The sequence below is a fragment of the Scyliorhinus torazame genome, chromosome 6 (genome assembly GCF_047496885.1).
Source record: "Scyliorhinus torazame isolate Kashiwa2021f chromosome 6, sScyTor2.1, whole genome shotgun sequence".
In the NCBI taxonomy this organism is placed as follows: Eukaryota; Metazoa; Chordata; class Chondrichthyes; order Carcharhiniformes; family Scyliorhinidae; genus Scyliorhinus; species Scyliorhinus torazame.
Window position 1 is genome coordinate 227,446,320 of NC_092712.1, and position 16,983 is coordinate 227,463,302.

At 52.4% G+C, this 16,983-nt stretch overlaps 1 protein-coding gene across 1 annotated transcript in view; it reads left to right on the forward strand.

Moving 5' to 3' along the window:
• The first annotated feature begins 1,684 nt into the window (after positions 1-1,684).
• Positions 1,685-16,983, forward strand: part of med10 (mediator complex subunit 10) — a 32,651-nt gene continuing 17,352 nt past the window's right edge. Inside the window, exons 1-2 of the mRNA XM_072509490.1 lie at positions 1,685-1,938; positions 14,791-14,874. Of these exons, the coding sequence (XP_072365591.1) occupies positions 1,817-1,938; positions 14,791-14,874 (206 nt within the window). The 5' untranslated portion in view covers positions 1,685-1,816. The remainder of the gene's footprint in view (positions 1,939-14,790; positions 14,875-16,983) is intronic.

Below are 16,983 nucleotides of genomic sequence, written 5' to 3' on the forward strand. Positions count from 1 at the left end.
ATGCTGGAACATCATTGGAAGATATTGTATGTTTCCCATTAGTCAAGCTGTATGGTAACTCCGCCCTGCAAGGCAGGGTATAAGAGCCCGTGCCGCCCCAGCAGCCTTCATTCTGTACCTGAGCTGCTGGGGGAAACATCCAGCTTATTAAAGCCTTCAGTTGGACTACAACCTCGCTTTAGTGGTCACTGATCGTGCATCAGTATCAAGAAAATTTTCTATGACATTTCTATTTGTTGGCTCACAGTGGTGTCCAACAGATTAATCTCCAACTCCTGGAGTCTCCAGGATGACCTTTATGTATAAAGATAGGGTCCTCAGCAAGGAGGCACTTGGGGGTACTTCAGCGAGGAGACACCCAGTTACATCTTTAAACCCAAACTAGCAACAACTCTGGACTCAAAAACTTATATTTATGTAGCATCTTAAATGTGATGAAATCGCCCAAGGCGATTCACAGGGACATTACAAAATATGACACTGGAGATATTAAGAGCAGATGACTAAAAGCTTGGTCAACGAGGTAGGTTTTAAGCTGCCTCCGAAAGGAGAAAAGGAAGGTGGACAGGAGTAGAGGGAGTAAATTCTAAAGCTCATCAACCAATGTCAAGGCCACAAATCATGGAGCAATTATGATTGGGAATGCATAGGAGGCCAAATAAAGCAGTCAGATGTTTTGGAGGGCTATGGGTTGGAGGAGATTAGAGATAGGGATGAGAAGACCATCAAGATATTTGAGAACAGGGCGGCGTATGGTGCAGTGGATAGCACTGGGACTGCGGCGTTGAGGACCCGGTTCGAATCCTGGTCCTGCATCACTGTCCGTGTGGGGTTTGCACATTCTCCCCATGTCTGCGTGGGTTTCACCCCATACAGCCCAAAGATGTGCAGGTTAGGTGGATTGGCCACGCTAAATTGCCCCTTAATTGGAAAAAATAATAATTGGGTACTCTACATTTATATAAAAAATGATATTTGAGAACAAGGATGAGAATTTTAAAATTAAGGCACTATTTGACCGGGAGACAATGCAGGCCAGAAAGCACAGGATTGACAGGGGAAACGGACTGGCTGTGAATTAAGAGATAGGCAGAAGTTTGAATGACCTCAAGTCTATGGCGGGTAGAATGTGGGACACCTGCCAGGAGCATGTTGGAATAGTCGAGGGTAGAGGTTGTGAAGTTAAGTCCTTGACCTGGAATATTAACCGTTTCTCCCTCCATAGGTGCTGCCAGACTTACTGAGTAGTTCCAGCATTTTCAGCTTACTACAGGACGCCGTCTTTCGCATGAGACATGAAACTGAGGTAGTCACATCTGCCTGCCTGGGTGGATGTAAAAGGTCCCATGACACTCTTCTGAAGAAGAGTAGGGAAGTTATCCCTGCTGTTCAGGCTTAATCAATATTACAAATAAGATATTTGATTTGGTCATTATCACATTGCTCTTTGTTTATATACTATTGGTAGAAATAGTCTGTGATACCGACACAACCGAAGCAGAAGAGGACACAGACTTTTGTTTGTGAGCCAGTCCGAGGATCATGTTGTAACAGTTCGGCTTCCAGTCGGTTCAGATGCTTAACACAAAATAAACAGCTCCACAATTCAGTCTGATTGATGCTGGAAGAGGCAGAACAGTCCTCCTGTATCCCAGTCAGCATTGCGCGGAAGCGGAAGCGCCCACCGTCAGCCAGCCTCCCGACGAGCCAACATGGTGGCATGAAGCGGAGCGGATGGTTTCCGGTTCCTGCTCGCGCTCTCCGGATGCCTCGGGCCGTCTGTTGTTGAGTGCGGAGCCCGCCGCCCGCTCGTGCCATGGCGGAGAAATTCGACAACCTGGAGGAACATCTGGAGAAATTCATAGAGAACATTCGGCAGCTCGGCATCATCGTCAGTGACTTCCAGCCCAGCAGCCAAGCGGGCCTGAACCAGAAACTGTAAGCCCGGGAAGGGAGGGTCGAGAGAAGGAAGGGAGCTGGAGGAGAAAGAGAGAAGGAAGGGGGTGGGGGAGAAAGAGAGAAGGAAGGGGGTGGGGGAGAAAGAGAGAAGGAAGTGGGGGTGGGGGAGAAAGAGAGAAGGAAGGGGGGGTGGGGGAGAAAGAGAGAAGGAAGTGGGGGTGGGGGAGAAAGAGAGAAGGAAGGGGGGGTGGGGGAGAAAGAGAGAAGGAAGTGGGGGTGGGGGAGAAAGAGAGAAGGAAGGGGGGGTGGGGGCGAAAGAGAAAAGGAAGGGGGGGTGGGGGAGAAAGAGAGAAGGAAGGGGGGGTGGGGGAGAAAGAGAGAAGGAAGGGGGGGTGGGGGAGAAAGAGAGAAGGAAGGGGGGGTGGGGGAGAAAGAGAGAAGGAAGGGGGGGTGGGGGAGAAAGAGAGAAGGAAGGGGGGGTGGGGGAGAAAGAGAGAAGGAAGGGGGGGTGGGGGAGAAAGAGAGAAGGAAGGGGGGGTGGGGGAGAGAAGGAAGGGGGGGTGGGGGAGAGAAGGAAGGGGGGGTGGGGGAGAAAGAGAGAAGGAAGGGGGGTGGGGGAGAAAGAGAGAAGGAAGGGGGGTGGGGGAGAAAGAGAGAAGGAAGGGGGGGTGGGGGAGAGAAGGAAGGGGGGGTGGGGGAGAAAGAGAGAAGGAAGGGGGGGTGGGGGAGAAAGAGAGAAGGAAGGGGGGTGGGGGAGAAAGAGAGAAGGAAGGGGGGTGGGGGAGAAAGAGAGAAGGAAGGGGGGTGGGGGAGAAAGAGAGAAGGAAGGGGGGTGGGGGAGAAAGAGAGAAGGAAGGGGGGTGGGGGAGAAAGAGAGAAGGAAGGGGGGGTGGGGGAGAAAGAGAGAAGGAAGGGGGGGTGGGGGAGAAAGAGAGAAGGAAGGGGGGGTGGGGGAGAAAGAGAGAAGGAAGGGGGCGGGGGAGAAAGAGAGAAGGAAGGGGGGGTGGGGGAGAAAGAGAGAAGGAAGGGGGGGTGGGGGCGAAAGAGAAAAGGAAGGGGGGGTGGGGGAGAAAGAGAGAAGGAGGGGGGGGTGGGGGAGAAAGAGAGAAGGAAGGGGGGTGGGGGAGAAAGAGAGAAGGAAGGGGGTGGGGGAGAAAGAGAGAAGGAAGGGGGGTGGGGGAGAAAGAGAGAAGGAAGGGGGGTGGGGGAGAAAGAGAGAAGGAAGGGGGGTGGGGGAGAAAGAGAGAAGGAAGGGGGGTGGGGGAGAAAGAGAAGGAAGGGGGGTGGGGGAGAAAGAGAGAAGGAAGGGGGGTGGGGGAGAAAGAGAGAAGGAAGGGGGGTGGGGGAGAAAGAGAGAAGGAAGGGGGGTGGGGGAGAAAGAGAGAAGGAAGGGGGGTGGGGGAGAAAGAGAGAAGGAAGGGGGGTGGGGGAGAAAGAGAGAAGGAAGGGGGGGGTGGGGGAGAAAGAGAGAAGGAAGGGGGGTGGGGGAGAAAGAGAGAAGGAAGGGGGGTGGGGGGGGAAAGAGAGAAGGAAGGGGGGTGGGGGGGGAAAGAGAAGGAAGGGGGTGGGGGAGAAAGAGAGAAGGAAGAGGGGTGGGGGAGAAAGAGAAGGAAGGGGGGTGGGGGGGGGAAAGAGAGAAGGAAGGGGGTGGGGGAGAAAGAGAGAAGGAAGGGGGGTGGGGGAGAAAGAGAGAAGGAAGGGGGGTGGGGGAGAAAGAGAGAAGGAAGGGGGGTGGGGGAGAAAGAGAGAAGGAAGGCGGGTGGGGGAGAAAGAGAGAAGGCAGGGGGGTGGGGGAGAAAGAGAGAAGGCAGGGGGGAGGGGGTAAGCCAGGGAGGAGGGAAGGATGGAGTGGGAAGAGAAGGAGGAGGGGGTGGATGGAGGGGCAGGGGAAAGAGAAGGGAGGGGGAAAAGGAGGAAGGGTGGGGGAAAGAGAAGGTGGTAGGGGGGGAGAGAAGGAAGGAGGAGGGGTGGGGAAAAGAGAAGGGGGCGTGGGAAGGAAGGAAGGAGGGGGCGAGAGAAGGAAGGAGGGGGCGAGAGAAGGAAGGAGGGGCGAGAGAAGGAAGGAGGGAGCCTGGGGGGGCGTGGCGAGAGGAGCCTTGGAAGTGGAGGCGGGGGCGCACTGGGAGGCGGGGCGTGGTGAGAGGAGGCGGGGGCATGGTGAGAGGATCCTGGGAGGAGGCGGGGTGCGGCACGAGGAGGGTGGGGTGAAGAGGAACATGGGAGGTGGGGGTAACGATATCCGGGTGTCAGTGAGTGGTGTCGAGGATGGGAGAGAGGAAGGAAGGGTGGGAGGAAACCGTTTAAAATACTTGTTACCCCCAACACAGTTGAACACTATTTCCCCATAAAACTCCATACTGTCCTTTCCTAATCAACTCAGATTTTTCTGTGGCTAGTTCTAACCCGAATAATTGTTTCTAAAACAGTGGTAGGCAACCTGTGTTCTTGCCTCATTTTCCTTTTCATAGAATTTACAATGTAGACGGAGGCTATTTGGCCCATTGAGTCTGCACCGGCAAGAGCACCCTACTTAAACCCATATCTCCACCCTATCCCCGAAACCCTACCTAACCTTTTCTATTGCAATGATCACTGTCTTCCCCCACTGACACTTGATCTAATTGACCCACCTCAATTCCAAAATCTCGGTCCAACAGTGCATACTTTCATTTTGGACTGCTGCGAAAGATTTTCCTGAACACAACTTAGGAACTTTTGTTCCTCTGCCCTTTTCCCCACCACTGTCTCAGTCGACATTCAGATAATTAAATCTTGCCAGATTGATTTTGTTCTTGAATCCTTTGGGACATCCTCCTTCTCCAGCACTGCAGCGCTCTCCTTAATCAGGCTCTGGGGGAGAAATGGGAGGGGGAATGGCCATAATTGGCTGTAGCAAGACAACAAACCAAACCCAGTCTTGCATTTCCACTTTGAGTCATGATATTTTGCCCACTAAATTGTGAAATTGAGCAAACATACCAATTTGGGATCTGCATTGAACAGAGCAAGCAACCGTATATCTTGTCAACTATCAGATTAAAGGAATGCAAAGTTAATTCCAAAAGGACTGAGATGGCTGTGACTCGTGAGGTCCCATAGGGATCAGTGTTGTGACCTTTGTTGTTCAGAGTACATATAAATGATTTGAGGAAAATGTAGCTGGTCTGATTTGTGGTTTGCGGACGACACAAATTGGTGGAGTTGCGAATAGTGAAGAGGACTGTCAGAGGATACAGAAGGACATAGATCAGTTGGACACTTGGCCAGAGAAATGGCAGAAGGTGTTTAATCCGAACAAATGAGGTAATGCATTTTGGAAGGTCTGATGCAGGTGGGAAATAATACAGGTAAATGGCAGAACCGTTGGGATTATTGACAGGCAGCGAGATCTGGGCATACAGGCCCACAAATCACAAAGTGGCAACACCGATGGATAAGGTATTCAAGAAGGCATACAGATGCTTGCCTTCGGTCGGGGCATTGAGTATAAAAATTGGCAAGTCACGCTGCGGCTGTACAAACCTTAGGCCACATTTGGAATATTGCATACAATTCTGGTCGTCACACTACAAGAAGGATGTAGAGAGGTTGGATAAACTGATTGTTTTCACTGAAACGACTGAGGTTGAGGTGGGGGGGACCTGTTAAAGGTTTACAACATTGAAAGGTGTGGACTGAGTGGATCGGCAAATGCTTTTTCCCAGGGTGGGAAAGTCAAATACTAAGGGACATAGGCTTAAGGTGCGAGGAGCACAGTTTTTCTTTTTAAAATGTTTTTATTAAGGCAATTATATATATATATACCTCCCATTTACGCTTAACTTCCCCTGTCGGAGGGCCCTCCCGGTCCATCCATTCTTTGTAAATCTCCGACACCCTGCCCTCACCAACTCCTGTTTTAGACACCACCTTGTCCTGCAACCACGGGGGCGGCAGGTCAGGAAAGGACGGCACCTGTTTCCTCACATAGTTTTGCATCCGTACCTACCGGAACCCATACCCGTTGGGCAGCTCATACTCCTCTACCAGTCCCTCCAGGTTCGGGAAGCTGCTCCCACGAATGTGTCTCCAAACCACTCAGTCCCCGTCTGCCGCCACCTCCATAGCCCCACGTCCAGCCGCCGCCCCCCAGAAGAAACCTGTGATTTCCGCAAATCGGAGTCCGAAGCCCCCTCCAGCCTCGGGTGCTACTGCCACTGTCCCTACACCCTCAGGGCTGCCACCACTAAAGGACTTGTGTAGCACCTGTTTATCGAGAATGGCAGGGGCGCCGTACTGACCTCTCCCCACTACCCACTTTCTTATCATGGCTTTATTTGCTGCCTAGTAATAGTTCATTAAGTTTGGCACGTTTAACTTATACCAGAAAACCGGCCGAATTCCACCAAAATATCTGATGCCTCCAATACTTCCAATGGGTCCGATTGCAAAGCAACAGGTCGTCCACATATACCCTATGTTCTCCCCCCCCCCCCTATCCCTTTCTAACCCCTTGATGCTCTAAGCCCCATTGCCAGTGGCTCTATCGCCAAGGCAAAGAGCAATGGGGAGAGTGCAAAACCTGCCTCGTCCCACGATGCAGCTTAAAATACTCCAAACGCACCTGGTTCGTCCTTACACTTGCTGCCGGCGCCTGATACAATAACCGGGCCCAATCCACAAACTTCTGCCCGAACTGCCCCAGGACCTCCCACAAATATTCATTCTACCCGATCAAAGGCCTTCTCCGGGTCCATAATGACCGCCACCTCCACATTCTGTTCTCCGAGGACATCATTATAACGTTCAACGGACGTCTAACATTAGCCGACAGATGCCTCCCGTTTACAAAGCCCGTCTGGTCTTCCCCTGTCACCCACGGCACACAGTCCTCAATCTGCGAGGCCAAGATCGTTGCCAACAACTTGCCGTCTACATTCAGCAGTTATATCGGGCGGTAGGTCCCATAATGCTCCAGGTGCTTATCATTCTTCAATATTAAAGATATTAAGGGCTTCTCCCTCTCCTCATTGAATGCTCTTACCAGCAGGGGACCCATGTCTCCCAAAAACCTATTATAAAATGCTACCCGAACGCCCCCCCCCCCCCCCCCCCCCCCCCCTCACTCGGTTAAGGGCTCTGACTTATAAAGTCTCCTGTAATACTCAAATACCCCGTTCACTCCCACTGGGTCCAATCCCACTCCACCCCTACTATGCTTCACCCTTCCAATCTCCCTCACTGCCTCCTGCTTCCTGAGTTGGTGGGCCAGCATCCTTTTAGCCTTCTCCCTGTACTCTTACACTGGCCCTCCGCAACTGCCCTAATTCCTACCCGTGGACACCAACCTGAATTCCATATGAAGCTTCTATCTCTCCTTCAACAATCCTGCCTCCGGAGCCTCCAAATACCTCCGGTCCACCCTCAGAATCGCGCACACCAACCTTGCCATCTCTGCTCGCTCTTCCTCCTGTGCGACTAGATCGATATGAACACCCCCTAACCACTGCCTTGAGCGCCTCCCACGAGTGTGGCAGCCGAGAAGTCACCTGTATCATTTAGTTCCACATACCCCTGAATGATGGCCCTCATTGGCTAACACTCTCTCATCTGCTAACATCCCGACGTCCAGCCTCCACTGCAAGCGCTGCTCCCCCCCCCCCCCCACCATCTACTTGCAAGTCCACCCAATGCGGCGCGTGGTCTGAGACCACGATCGCCGGAGTACGCCGAGTCACCCACCTCCGTCAATAAATTCTTGCCCACCACAAAAAAAATCAATCTGAGAGTACACCCTGTGCACATGGGAGAAGTATGAAAACTCCTTCGCTCTTAGCCTCCCAAACCTCCACGGGTCCACCACCACCCCCCATGCGTTCCATGAACCCCTCCAGCTCCTTTGCCACCGCCGACACCCTCCCTGATCTCGGGCTCGACTGGTCCAACCCAGGATCAATGGCTGTTTTTAAAGTCCTCCCCCATAATCAACCGGTGCGAGTCTTGGTCCGGGATCTTCCCCACCACTCACCTCGTAAACTCCCCATCGTCCCAATTTGGGGCATAAACGTTAACCAGGATCACTGGCATCCCCTCTATCTTGCCACTCACCATCACAAAATCATCCCCCTGAATCTGCTACGATATTCCTCACCTCAAATGCCACCTGTTTATTTACCAGCACCGCCCCCCCCATGTCAAATCCCAGATGGAAGACTTGCCCTACCCCCCCCCCCCCCCCGTTCCTTAGCCATGTCTGATATCCGATCTTCAAGTGTGTTTCTGGTAAAAAGGTCACGTCCACCTTCAAGTTCCTCAGGTGTGTGAAAACACTTGCCCGTTTAACTGGCCCATTCAGCCCCCTCGCATTCTGTGAAACCAGTCTGGTCGGAGGGCACCCCACCCCCCTCCCCTGCCGATCAACCCATACCCCTTAGGCCAGCCCCATGCCATGTGACCCTCCAGGCCCACCCTAAGATGTTCACTGTCACTACTCCTTCCCATGCTATGCCACAGCAACAAACCTTTGTCAGCAGCCCCCCACCAAAACAACAACCCCATCCCCTTCTGTTACACTAACTACCTGATCACCCCCACTGTGCTTCCGTTACCTAGCCCGCCCAGCTAGCCTGGCAGCCCCCGTCCAAGGTGCCTACGCCTCCCATACCCCACCGATTCCTCCCCCCCCCCCCCCACCCGCTTCCACACCTCCCAAACAACAATGAAGTAAGAAACAAAAGGTGCCCTCAACGCACCAAAACATCTCGAAGGAGAAAAGTTCTCCCCAACAAACGAGAAAAAAGATACAAGAAAAAATAGACAAAAAACGCACCCATCTCCCCACGCCTCCTCCACAGATCAATGTCCTCCTCCTCCTGCCAGTCCATTGTCTCTTAAAACCTCCATTGTTTCTTCTGATGTTCCAAAGTAAGATTCTCGGCTATTAAAAGTCACCCAGAGGCAGGCTGGGTACAACATCCTGAACTTTACCCCCTTTATAAAGAGGGCAGACTTCACCCGATTAAACCTGGCACTCTTTGCCAGGTCCGCACGCAGGTCCTGGTACACCTGAGGCTCACTCCCCTCCCAGTTGCATCTCCTCGTCTGCCTCGCCCATCTCAATATCTTCTCCTTATCCAAGAATGGTGAAGATGCTCCACCATCGCCTTCGGCAGCACATTTGCCTGCAGCTTACTCATCAGCGCCCTGTGCACTCGGTTGACCTCCAGGGCCTGGTCAAAGGCCCCCTCCCCCATCGACCACTCCAGGCTACATATGTGGCAGCATCCGCTCCCCCAGTGCCTTCAGGCATCTCCACGATTCATAGAATTCACAGTGCAGAAGGAGGCCATTCAGCCCATCAAGTCTGCACCGGCTCTTGGAAAGAACACCCTACCCAAGGTCAACACCTCCACCCTATCCCCATAACCCAGTAACCCCACCCAACACTAAGGGCAATTTTGGACATTACGGGCAATTTATCATGGCCAATCCACCTAACCTGCACATCTTTGGACTGTGGGAGGAAACTGGAGCACCCGGAGGAAACCCACGCACACACAGGGAGGATGTGCAGACTCCGCACAGACAGTGACCCAAGCCGGAATTGAACCTGGGACCCTGGAGCTGTGAAGCAATTGTGCTATCCACAATGCTACCGTGCTGCCCTTCTTCGGTTCTGTCTCCAGGAGCTACTCTCAAGGTCCTCCATCGTCTCCTTTAACCGCTTCGGATTGTCCCGCATCACACCTATTTCAGCCGCCATCGAAGCAAGCTGCTCCTCGTGCTCCCCCACCGCCGCCTCCACTTTAAAAAATATATATATATATTTATTAAACTTTTTTAACACAATTTTTCTCCCTTACAAACAACAACCCCCCCCCCCCCGTAACAACATAAAACGAGAAATCGCGCAGAGCAAGATATATACATGGCAAAATGATATATCCACACAGCCCCGTACACTGGCCCTCACCCGCACGTGCCAGCCTCCCAACCCTTCATGCCATCTCCCGCTCATCCACCCTCCCAGGCAGTCTCTCCCCCCCCCCCCCCTCCCAGGACGTCCCCTCGACCCCCCCCCCCACCCCAGGTTGCTGCTGCTGCTGACCGACCTTCCTCTAACGCTCCGCGAGATAGTCTAGGAACGGTTGCCACCGCCTGTAGAACCCCTGCGCAGACACTCTCAAGGCGAACTTAATCCTCTCCATCTTTATGAACCCAGCCATATCATTTATCCAGGCCTCCAGCCCACAGACCTTCCTCGATCTCCCCCAGCTCCTCCTCCCATTTACCCTTCAACTCTTCTACCAGCGCTTCCCCCTCTTCTTTCAACTCCTGGTGTATTTCCGACACCTTGCCCTCCCCGACCCATACACCCGAGATCACCCTATCTTGAACTTCTTGTGCCAGGAGCAATGGGAATTCCCTCACCTGTCGCCTCACAAAAGCCCTCACCTGCATGTATCTGAAGGCATTTCCCGGGGGTAACTCTAACTTCTCCTCCAGTGCCCCTAGGCTCGCAAACGTCCTGTCGATGAACAGGTCCTCCATTCTTCCAATCCCCGCCCGATGCCAGCTCTGGAACCCCCCCCCCGGTCCATCTTCCCCGGGACAAACCGGTGGTTACCCCTGATCAGGGACCACACCGATGCTCCTATTGCACCCCGGTGCCGTCTCCACTGGCCCCAGATCCTTAGCGTTGCCGCCACCACCGGGCTCATGGTATACTTTGTCGGCGAGAGCGGCATCGGTGCCATCACCAACGCCCCCAGGCTCGTTCCTTTACAGGACGCCATCTCCATCCTCTTCCATGCCGCCCCCCCCTCCCTCCATAACCCACTTGCGGATCATCGCCACATTTTCTGCCCAGTAGTAGCTCCCCAGGTTCGGCAGCGCCAACCCTCCTCGGTCCCGACTGCGTACCAGGAACCCTCTCCTTACTCTCGGGGTCTTATTCGCCCACACAAACCCCATAATACTCCTGCCTACTCTCTTAAAAAAGGCCTTAGTCATCACGATGGGATCACTGAAACACAAACAGAAACCTCGGAAGGACCACCATTTTGACCGACTGCATTCTACCCGCCAGCGAGAGCAGTAACATGTCCCATCTTTTGAAATCCTCCTCCATTTGCTCCACCAACCTCGTCAGATTCAGTTTATGTAGGGTCCCCCAACTCCTGGCTATCTGGATCCCCAGATACCGAAAGCTCCCCTCCGCCCTCCTCAGCGGTAGGTCCCCTATCCCTCTTTCTTGGTCCCCCGCCTGTAATACAAAGAGCTCACTCTTCCCTACATTGAGCTTATAGCCCGAAATCTCCCCAAACTCCCTTCGAGTCTGCATGACCTCCACCATCCCCTCCATTGAATCCGCCACGTACAGCAACAGGTCATCCGCATATAGCGACACCCGATGCTCTTCTCCTCGGACCACCCCCCTCCATTTATTAGACTCCCTCAATGACATGGCCAATGGTTCGATCGCCAATGCGAACGACAGGGGGCACCCCTGCCTCGTCCCTCTGTACAGTCGACAGTACTCCGACCTTCGCCGGTTCGTCACTACACTCGCCATCAGGGCTCTGTAAAGGAGCTTAACCCAATTGATAAACCCTACCCCGAACCCAAACCTACGCAGCACCTCCCAGAGGTACTCCCACTCTACTCGGTCAAAGGCCTTCTCCGCGTCCATAGCTGCCACTATCTCCGCCTCTCCCTCCTCCGATGGCATCATTATCACGTTTAAGAGCCGCCGCACATTGGTGTTTAGTTGCCTGGCCTTTACAAATCCCGTCTGGTTCTCGTGGATTACCCCCGGGACACAGTCCTCGATCCTCGTGGCCAGCACTTTTGCCAGCAACTTTGCATCCACATTGAGGAGCGAGATCGGCCTGTACGATCCACATTGCAGTGGGTCCTTGTCCCGCTTTAGGATCAAAGAAATTGTCGCTTCCGACATTGTCGGGGGGCAGGGTCCCCATCTCTCTCGCCTCATTTAAAGGTCCTCACCAGTAGCGGGGCCAACAGGTCTGCGTACTTCCTGTAGAACTCCACCGGAAACCCATCCGGTCCCGGGGCCTTCCCCGCCTGCATGCTCCCCAAACCCTAGCTCAGCTCCTCCAACCCAATTGGTGCCCCCAAACCAGACACCTCTTGCTCCTCCACCCTCGGGAATCTCAGCTGATCTAGGAATCCCCTCATCCCCTCTTCCCCCGCTGGGGGCTGGGATCTGTACAGCTCTTCATAAAAGGCCTTGAATACCTCGTTTATTTTCGTCGCACTCCAAACCGTGGCTCCCCTTCCATCTTTGACTCCCCATATTTCCCTCGCTGCCATCCTCTTACGGAGCTGGTATGCCAGCATCCAACTAGCCTTTTCCCCATACTCGTAGGTCGCACCCTGCGCTTTCCTCCACTGTGCTTCCGCCTTCCCTGTGGTCAACAGGTCAAACTCCGTCTGGAGCTGTCGTCTTTCCCCAAGTAATCTTTCCTCCGGGGCCTCTGCGTATCTCCTGTCCACTCTCAAAATCTCCCCCACTAACCTCTCCCTTTCCATACCCTCTGTCTTCTCCCTATGAGCCCTAATGGAAATTAGCTCTCCCCTGATCACTGCCTTCAACGCCTCCCATATCACCCGCACCTCCCCGTTGTCGTTGGCCTCCAAGTACCTTTCGATACACCCCCTCACCTTCCCACACACCACCTCGTCCGCCAGCAGTCCCACATCCAGCTGCCACAACGGGCATTGGTCCCTCTCCTCTCCCAGCGCCAGTTCCAGTGCGGGGCATGGTCCGAAACGGCTATAGCCGAATACTCCGTCCCCTCCACCCTCTGGATGAGCGCCCTACCCAGAACAAAGAAATCTATCCGGGAGTAGGCTTTGTGTACATGGGAGAAGAAAGAAAATTCCCTGGCCTGCGGCCTTGCAAACCGCCATGGGTCCACTCCCCCCATCTGATCCATAAACCCCCTAAGTACCTTGGCCGCTGCCGGCCTCTTTCCAGTCCTTGATTTGGAGCGGTCCAGTGCTGGATCCAACACCGTATTGAAGTCCCCTCCAATTATCAGGCCTCCTATCTCCAGGTCTGGAATGCGCCCCAACATGTGCTTCATGAATCCTGCATCATCCCAGTTCGGGGCGTATATGTTTACCAACACCACCCACGTCCCTTGCAGCCTACCACTCACCATTACATATCGCCCTCCATTGTCCGCTACAATAGTCTTGGCCTCAAATGACACCCGCTTTCCCACCAATATTGCCACCCCTCTATTCTTCGCGTCCAGTCCCGAGTGGAATACCTGTCCTACCCATCCCTTTCTTAGCCTGACCTGGTCCGCCACCTTCAGATGTGTCTCTTGGAGCATGGCCACGTCCGCCTTCAGTCCCTTTAAGTGCGGGAACACTCAAGCCCTCTTCACCGGCCCATTCAGGCCCCTGACATTCCACGTTATCAGCCGGATTGGAGGGGCTCTCACCCCCCCACGCCCCGCCGACTAGCCATCTCCTTTTCTGGGCCAGTCTCGTGTCCACGCCTCCCTCACCCTCCAGTCCCCCAGAGGGGGGACCCCCGTCCCGACCATCTCTTCTGTGTCCCATTCCCTTTCGGCCAGGGCAGCAGCAACCACCCTTTTTCCCCCCCTCCCCTCCCCCCGCTAGACCCCTGTCTAGCTTTTCTGCTCCTCCTATGTCACGCCCGTAAGTCAGCTGACGCCTGCTGACCCCGGCTTCCCCCGCCGTCCCATTGACCTCCCCGCGTGGGAGTCTCCCAATCCATATGCATTCCTTCGTCCCCTTCCCGCCTTTCTTCCCGCGCGCGGGAAAACACCCCGCGCTTTCCAAAGCCCGCTCCGCCCCCTCTGGCGCAGCTCCTGTTGCGGCCTTGTCTCACTCCCCCAGCCCATGTAACATTTCCTGCGCGTGATTGACCCCCTATATATAACAACCATCACACATCAAACCCCAAAACATCCCCCCCACCCTCACAAACCCTCAGTTAGAGTCCAACTTTTCGGCTTGTACAAAGGTCCATGCCTCTTCAGGCGTTTCGAAGTAATAGTGTTGGCCCTTGTATGTGACCCACAGTTGCGCTGGCTGCAGCATTCTGAATTTCACTTCTTTCCGGTACAACGCCGCTTTGGCCCGGTTGAAACCCGCTCTCCGCTTTGCAACCTCCGTGCTCCAGTCCGGGTATATACGGATCTCTGCATTGTCCCACTTACTGCTCCGCTCCTTCTTGGCCCATCTCAGGACCCACTCTCTGTCCGTGAACCGGTGAAACCTCACCACCATTGCCCTTGGCGGCTCATTTGCCTGGGGCTTCTTTGCCAGCACCCGATGTGCCCCGTCCAACTCCAGGGGCCTCGAAGGGGCCTTCGTGCCCATCATCACCTCGAGCATCGTGCTCGCGTATGCCCCGGCATCAGCCCCCTCCACTCCCTCAGGGAGTCCCAGGATTCGCAGATTCTTTCTCCTCGACCTGTTCTCCAGGTCTTCGAATCTCCCCGCCCACCTCTTGTGTAGCGCCTCGTTCTGCTCCACTCTCACCGCCAGGCCCACGAGCTCGTCCTCGTTCTGACTGACTCTTTTCTGTACCTTAGCTTTGTGGACCTTCTGGGTGATCCCGAGTCCTTCAATTGCCGAAAGCATAGGCGCCAACATCTCCTTGCGCATCTCCTCGCGCTGCTCCTCGAAGCAGCGCTTGATGAACTCCTGCAGCTCCCCTTTGTCCCTGCCCGCCGCCATAGCCGCAACCGGAAGTCGAGAGGGAATCCTTTTGGCAGTGTTCGCTTCACCAGTCTGCTCCAAAAAGTCTATGGAAACTCCTGAAAAAGGTCTGAGAGTGATGAAAGCAATTGATACGATTCCCTCAGAAGACTTCTAAAACATAACAAACTTTCTTTTAATCTCCAGAAATTCTATGATTACGGGGCTGCAAGATGTTGACAAATGCCGGCAACAGCTGCATGATATTAATGTACCACTAGAAGTATTTGAGTAAGTATTGTAGCTCATAGTTTGTCACAAAAACTGAATTCTGACAGGCAACTAATTTAATTATTACAGTAGAGCTTGGTGCGCACTCAGCAGGGTGTTTGAACCAGTATTTCTTCAAACTTTATTTTCATTTGGTAGAAAAAACAAATCCGAATGCATGTCACTTCAATTGTTCTACAAGTGAAAGCTGTTTATTTACTTTTCTGTAACCTTTCCTGCAATTATATTTTGCTATTTAAGGCTGCATTTATACAAGCAGTGAAGCTGTGGTGCAAAGTGGGAGTACTTTGCTCCAATTAAGTTGTCTTTGTAAATGCAGAATCAAAATCATCTTTGTTCCGGGGTAAAATAAAACTAGGATCCCCTGAAAAAGTCAGATTAGCTTCAATGTGAAAATGTAGTATAAATACACTTTGAAATGTAAATAAAAATACATGTTTTACTTTTGCTATTTCATCACAAAGCTGCTTAGCACTGTGAAAACTTAATTTACGTGAACTGATTGAAATGGTCTGGATTATGACTGCACAAGAAATGCGTACTGTGAGGTGAAATTTACTATTTGTTTTATCATGTGAGTGAAATAATTTCAAGAGCTCCAATTGAACTAATCGTTATCGTTCAGAAGAACAAGTGTTCGCAGTGAGGTGCGAGTGATTGCCCTTGATATTTAAGGAGCACAGTTGAAGTAAATGGAAATCGGGGGGAAATTTCTCCACTGGGTGCAGTCGTACCCAACACAAATCTCCAACAAAAGTTGGCTGTGGTGGTTGGAGGCTAATCAGCTCCGCTTTAGGATGCTGCAGGAGTTCTTTGGGTCATGTCTTACACCCAACCATCATCAGCTGTTTGTTCAATAAGGTCAGAATAGAGATGTTCACTGATGATTACACAGCATTGAATACCGTTCAGAACTCCTCAGATACTGAAGAAGTCCATGCCCGCAGCTAGCAATTTGAGGGCAACTTTCAGTCTGATAGATGGTAATTGATAATTGTGCTACACAAGTGCCAGGCAACGGCCATCTCTAACAAAAGAGAATTTGACCGTTTTCCCTTAACATGGTTAAATCCCCCACCATTAACATTCTGGGGAGGGCTACCATTGATTAGTAACTTAAGTAATCTTATTACATAAATACCTTGGCTACAACAGTAGGTGAGCAGGTCAGAGACAGGGGATTCTTCAGTGAGTAATTCACCTCCTGAATCCCAAAGATTGTCCACCATCTACAAGGCACAAATGAGGAGTGCAATGGATCTGTAACTCCAACAACAATTGACGCTCAGAATCAACCACAACAAAACAGCCTGCTTCACTGACACCCCTTCCACCACTTAAAACATTCACGCCCTCTACCGCCAACGCATAGTGGTAGGATTGTATGCCATCTACAAGATGCACTGCAGCAACCTGTCAGCACTCTTTCGGCAGCGCATTCCAAACCTGTAAACTCTACCACAGAGAAAGACAAGGTCAGCCGATGTCTGGGAACAGCATTACTTGTACGTTCACTCCACGTGGCTTGGAAATATTTGGATTTTCCTCCCTTGTTGCACAATGGGTGCTCCTAATCTACATTGTCCGCAGTAGTACAAGAAAACGGTTCACCATCTCAAGCGTAATTAGGGTTGAGCAATAAGTGCTAGTCTGGCTGGCAATGCTCACATCTCAAGAACAAAGATTTTAAAAGGCATTTGTCTGCCAAAGCACTTTAAGAAGAATTGGATTGAACAGCTGGTGACTTAAAGTTTGTCAGTGAGGCATAATTTCAAAATGGGATAGAGGGTGCAGGAGGAGCGTGCAAGATGTTTACAAGTTAGACGTGAAAGAAGAGCACTGACAAGTACTGTTGACAAAATGAGCAAGAATGCTTGGAAGCTATAGGTCGGTGAAAGATCATCTATTAGAAAATCAACTTCTTATCCTCTCTAGATGTATAGGAAAGTATCGCCAAGCTATATATTGGTACTGTTACTTTAAAACAGATCGCTTCACACTTCTCAGCATTAAATTTGGATATGGACCTGCACTTGTATGCTGCTCTATTAATTTGCATCAATCAGTTTACACGACAAAATGACCAATTCATTTTAGTGGCATTGGTTG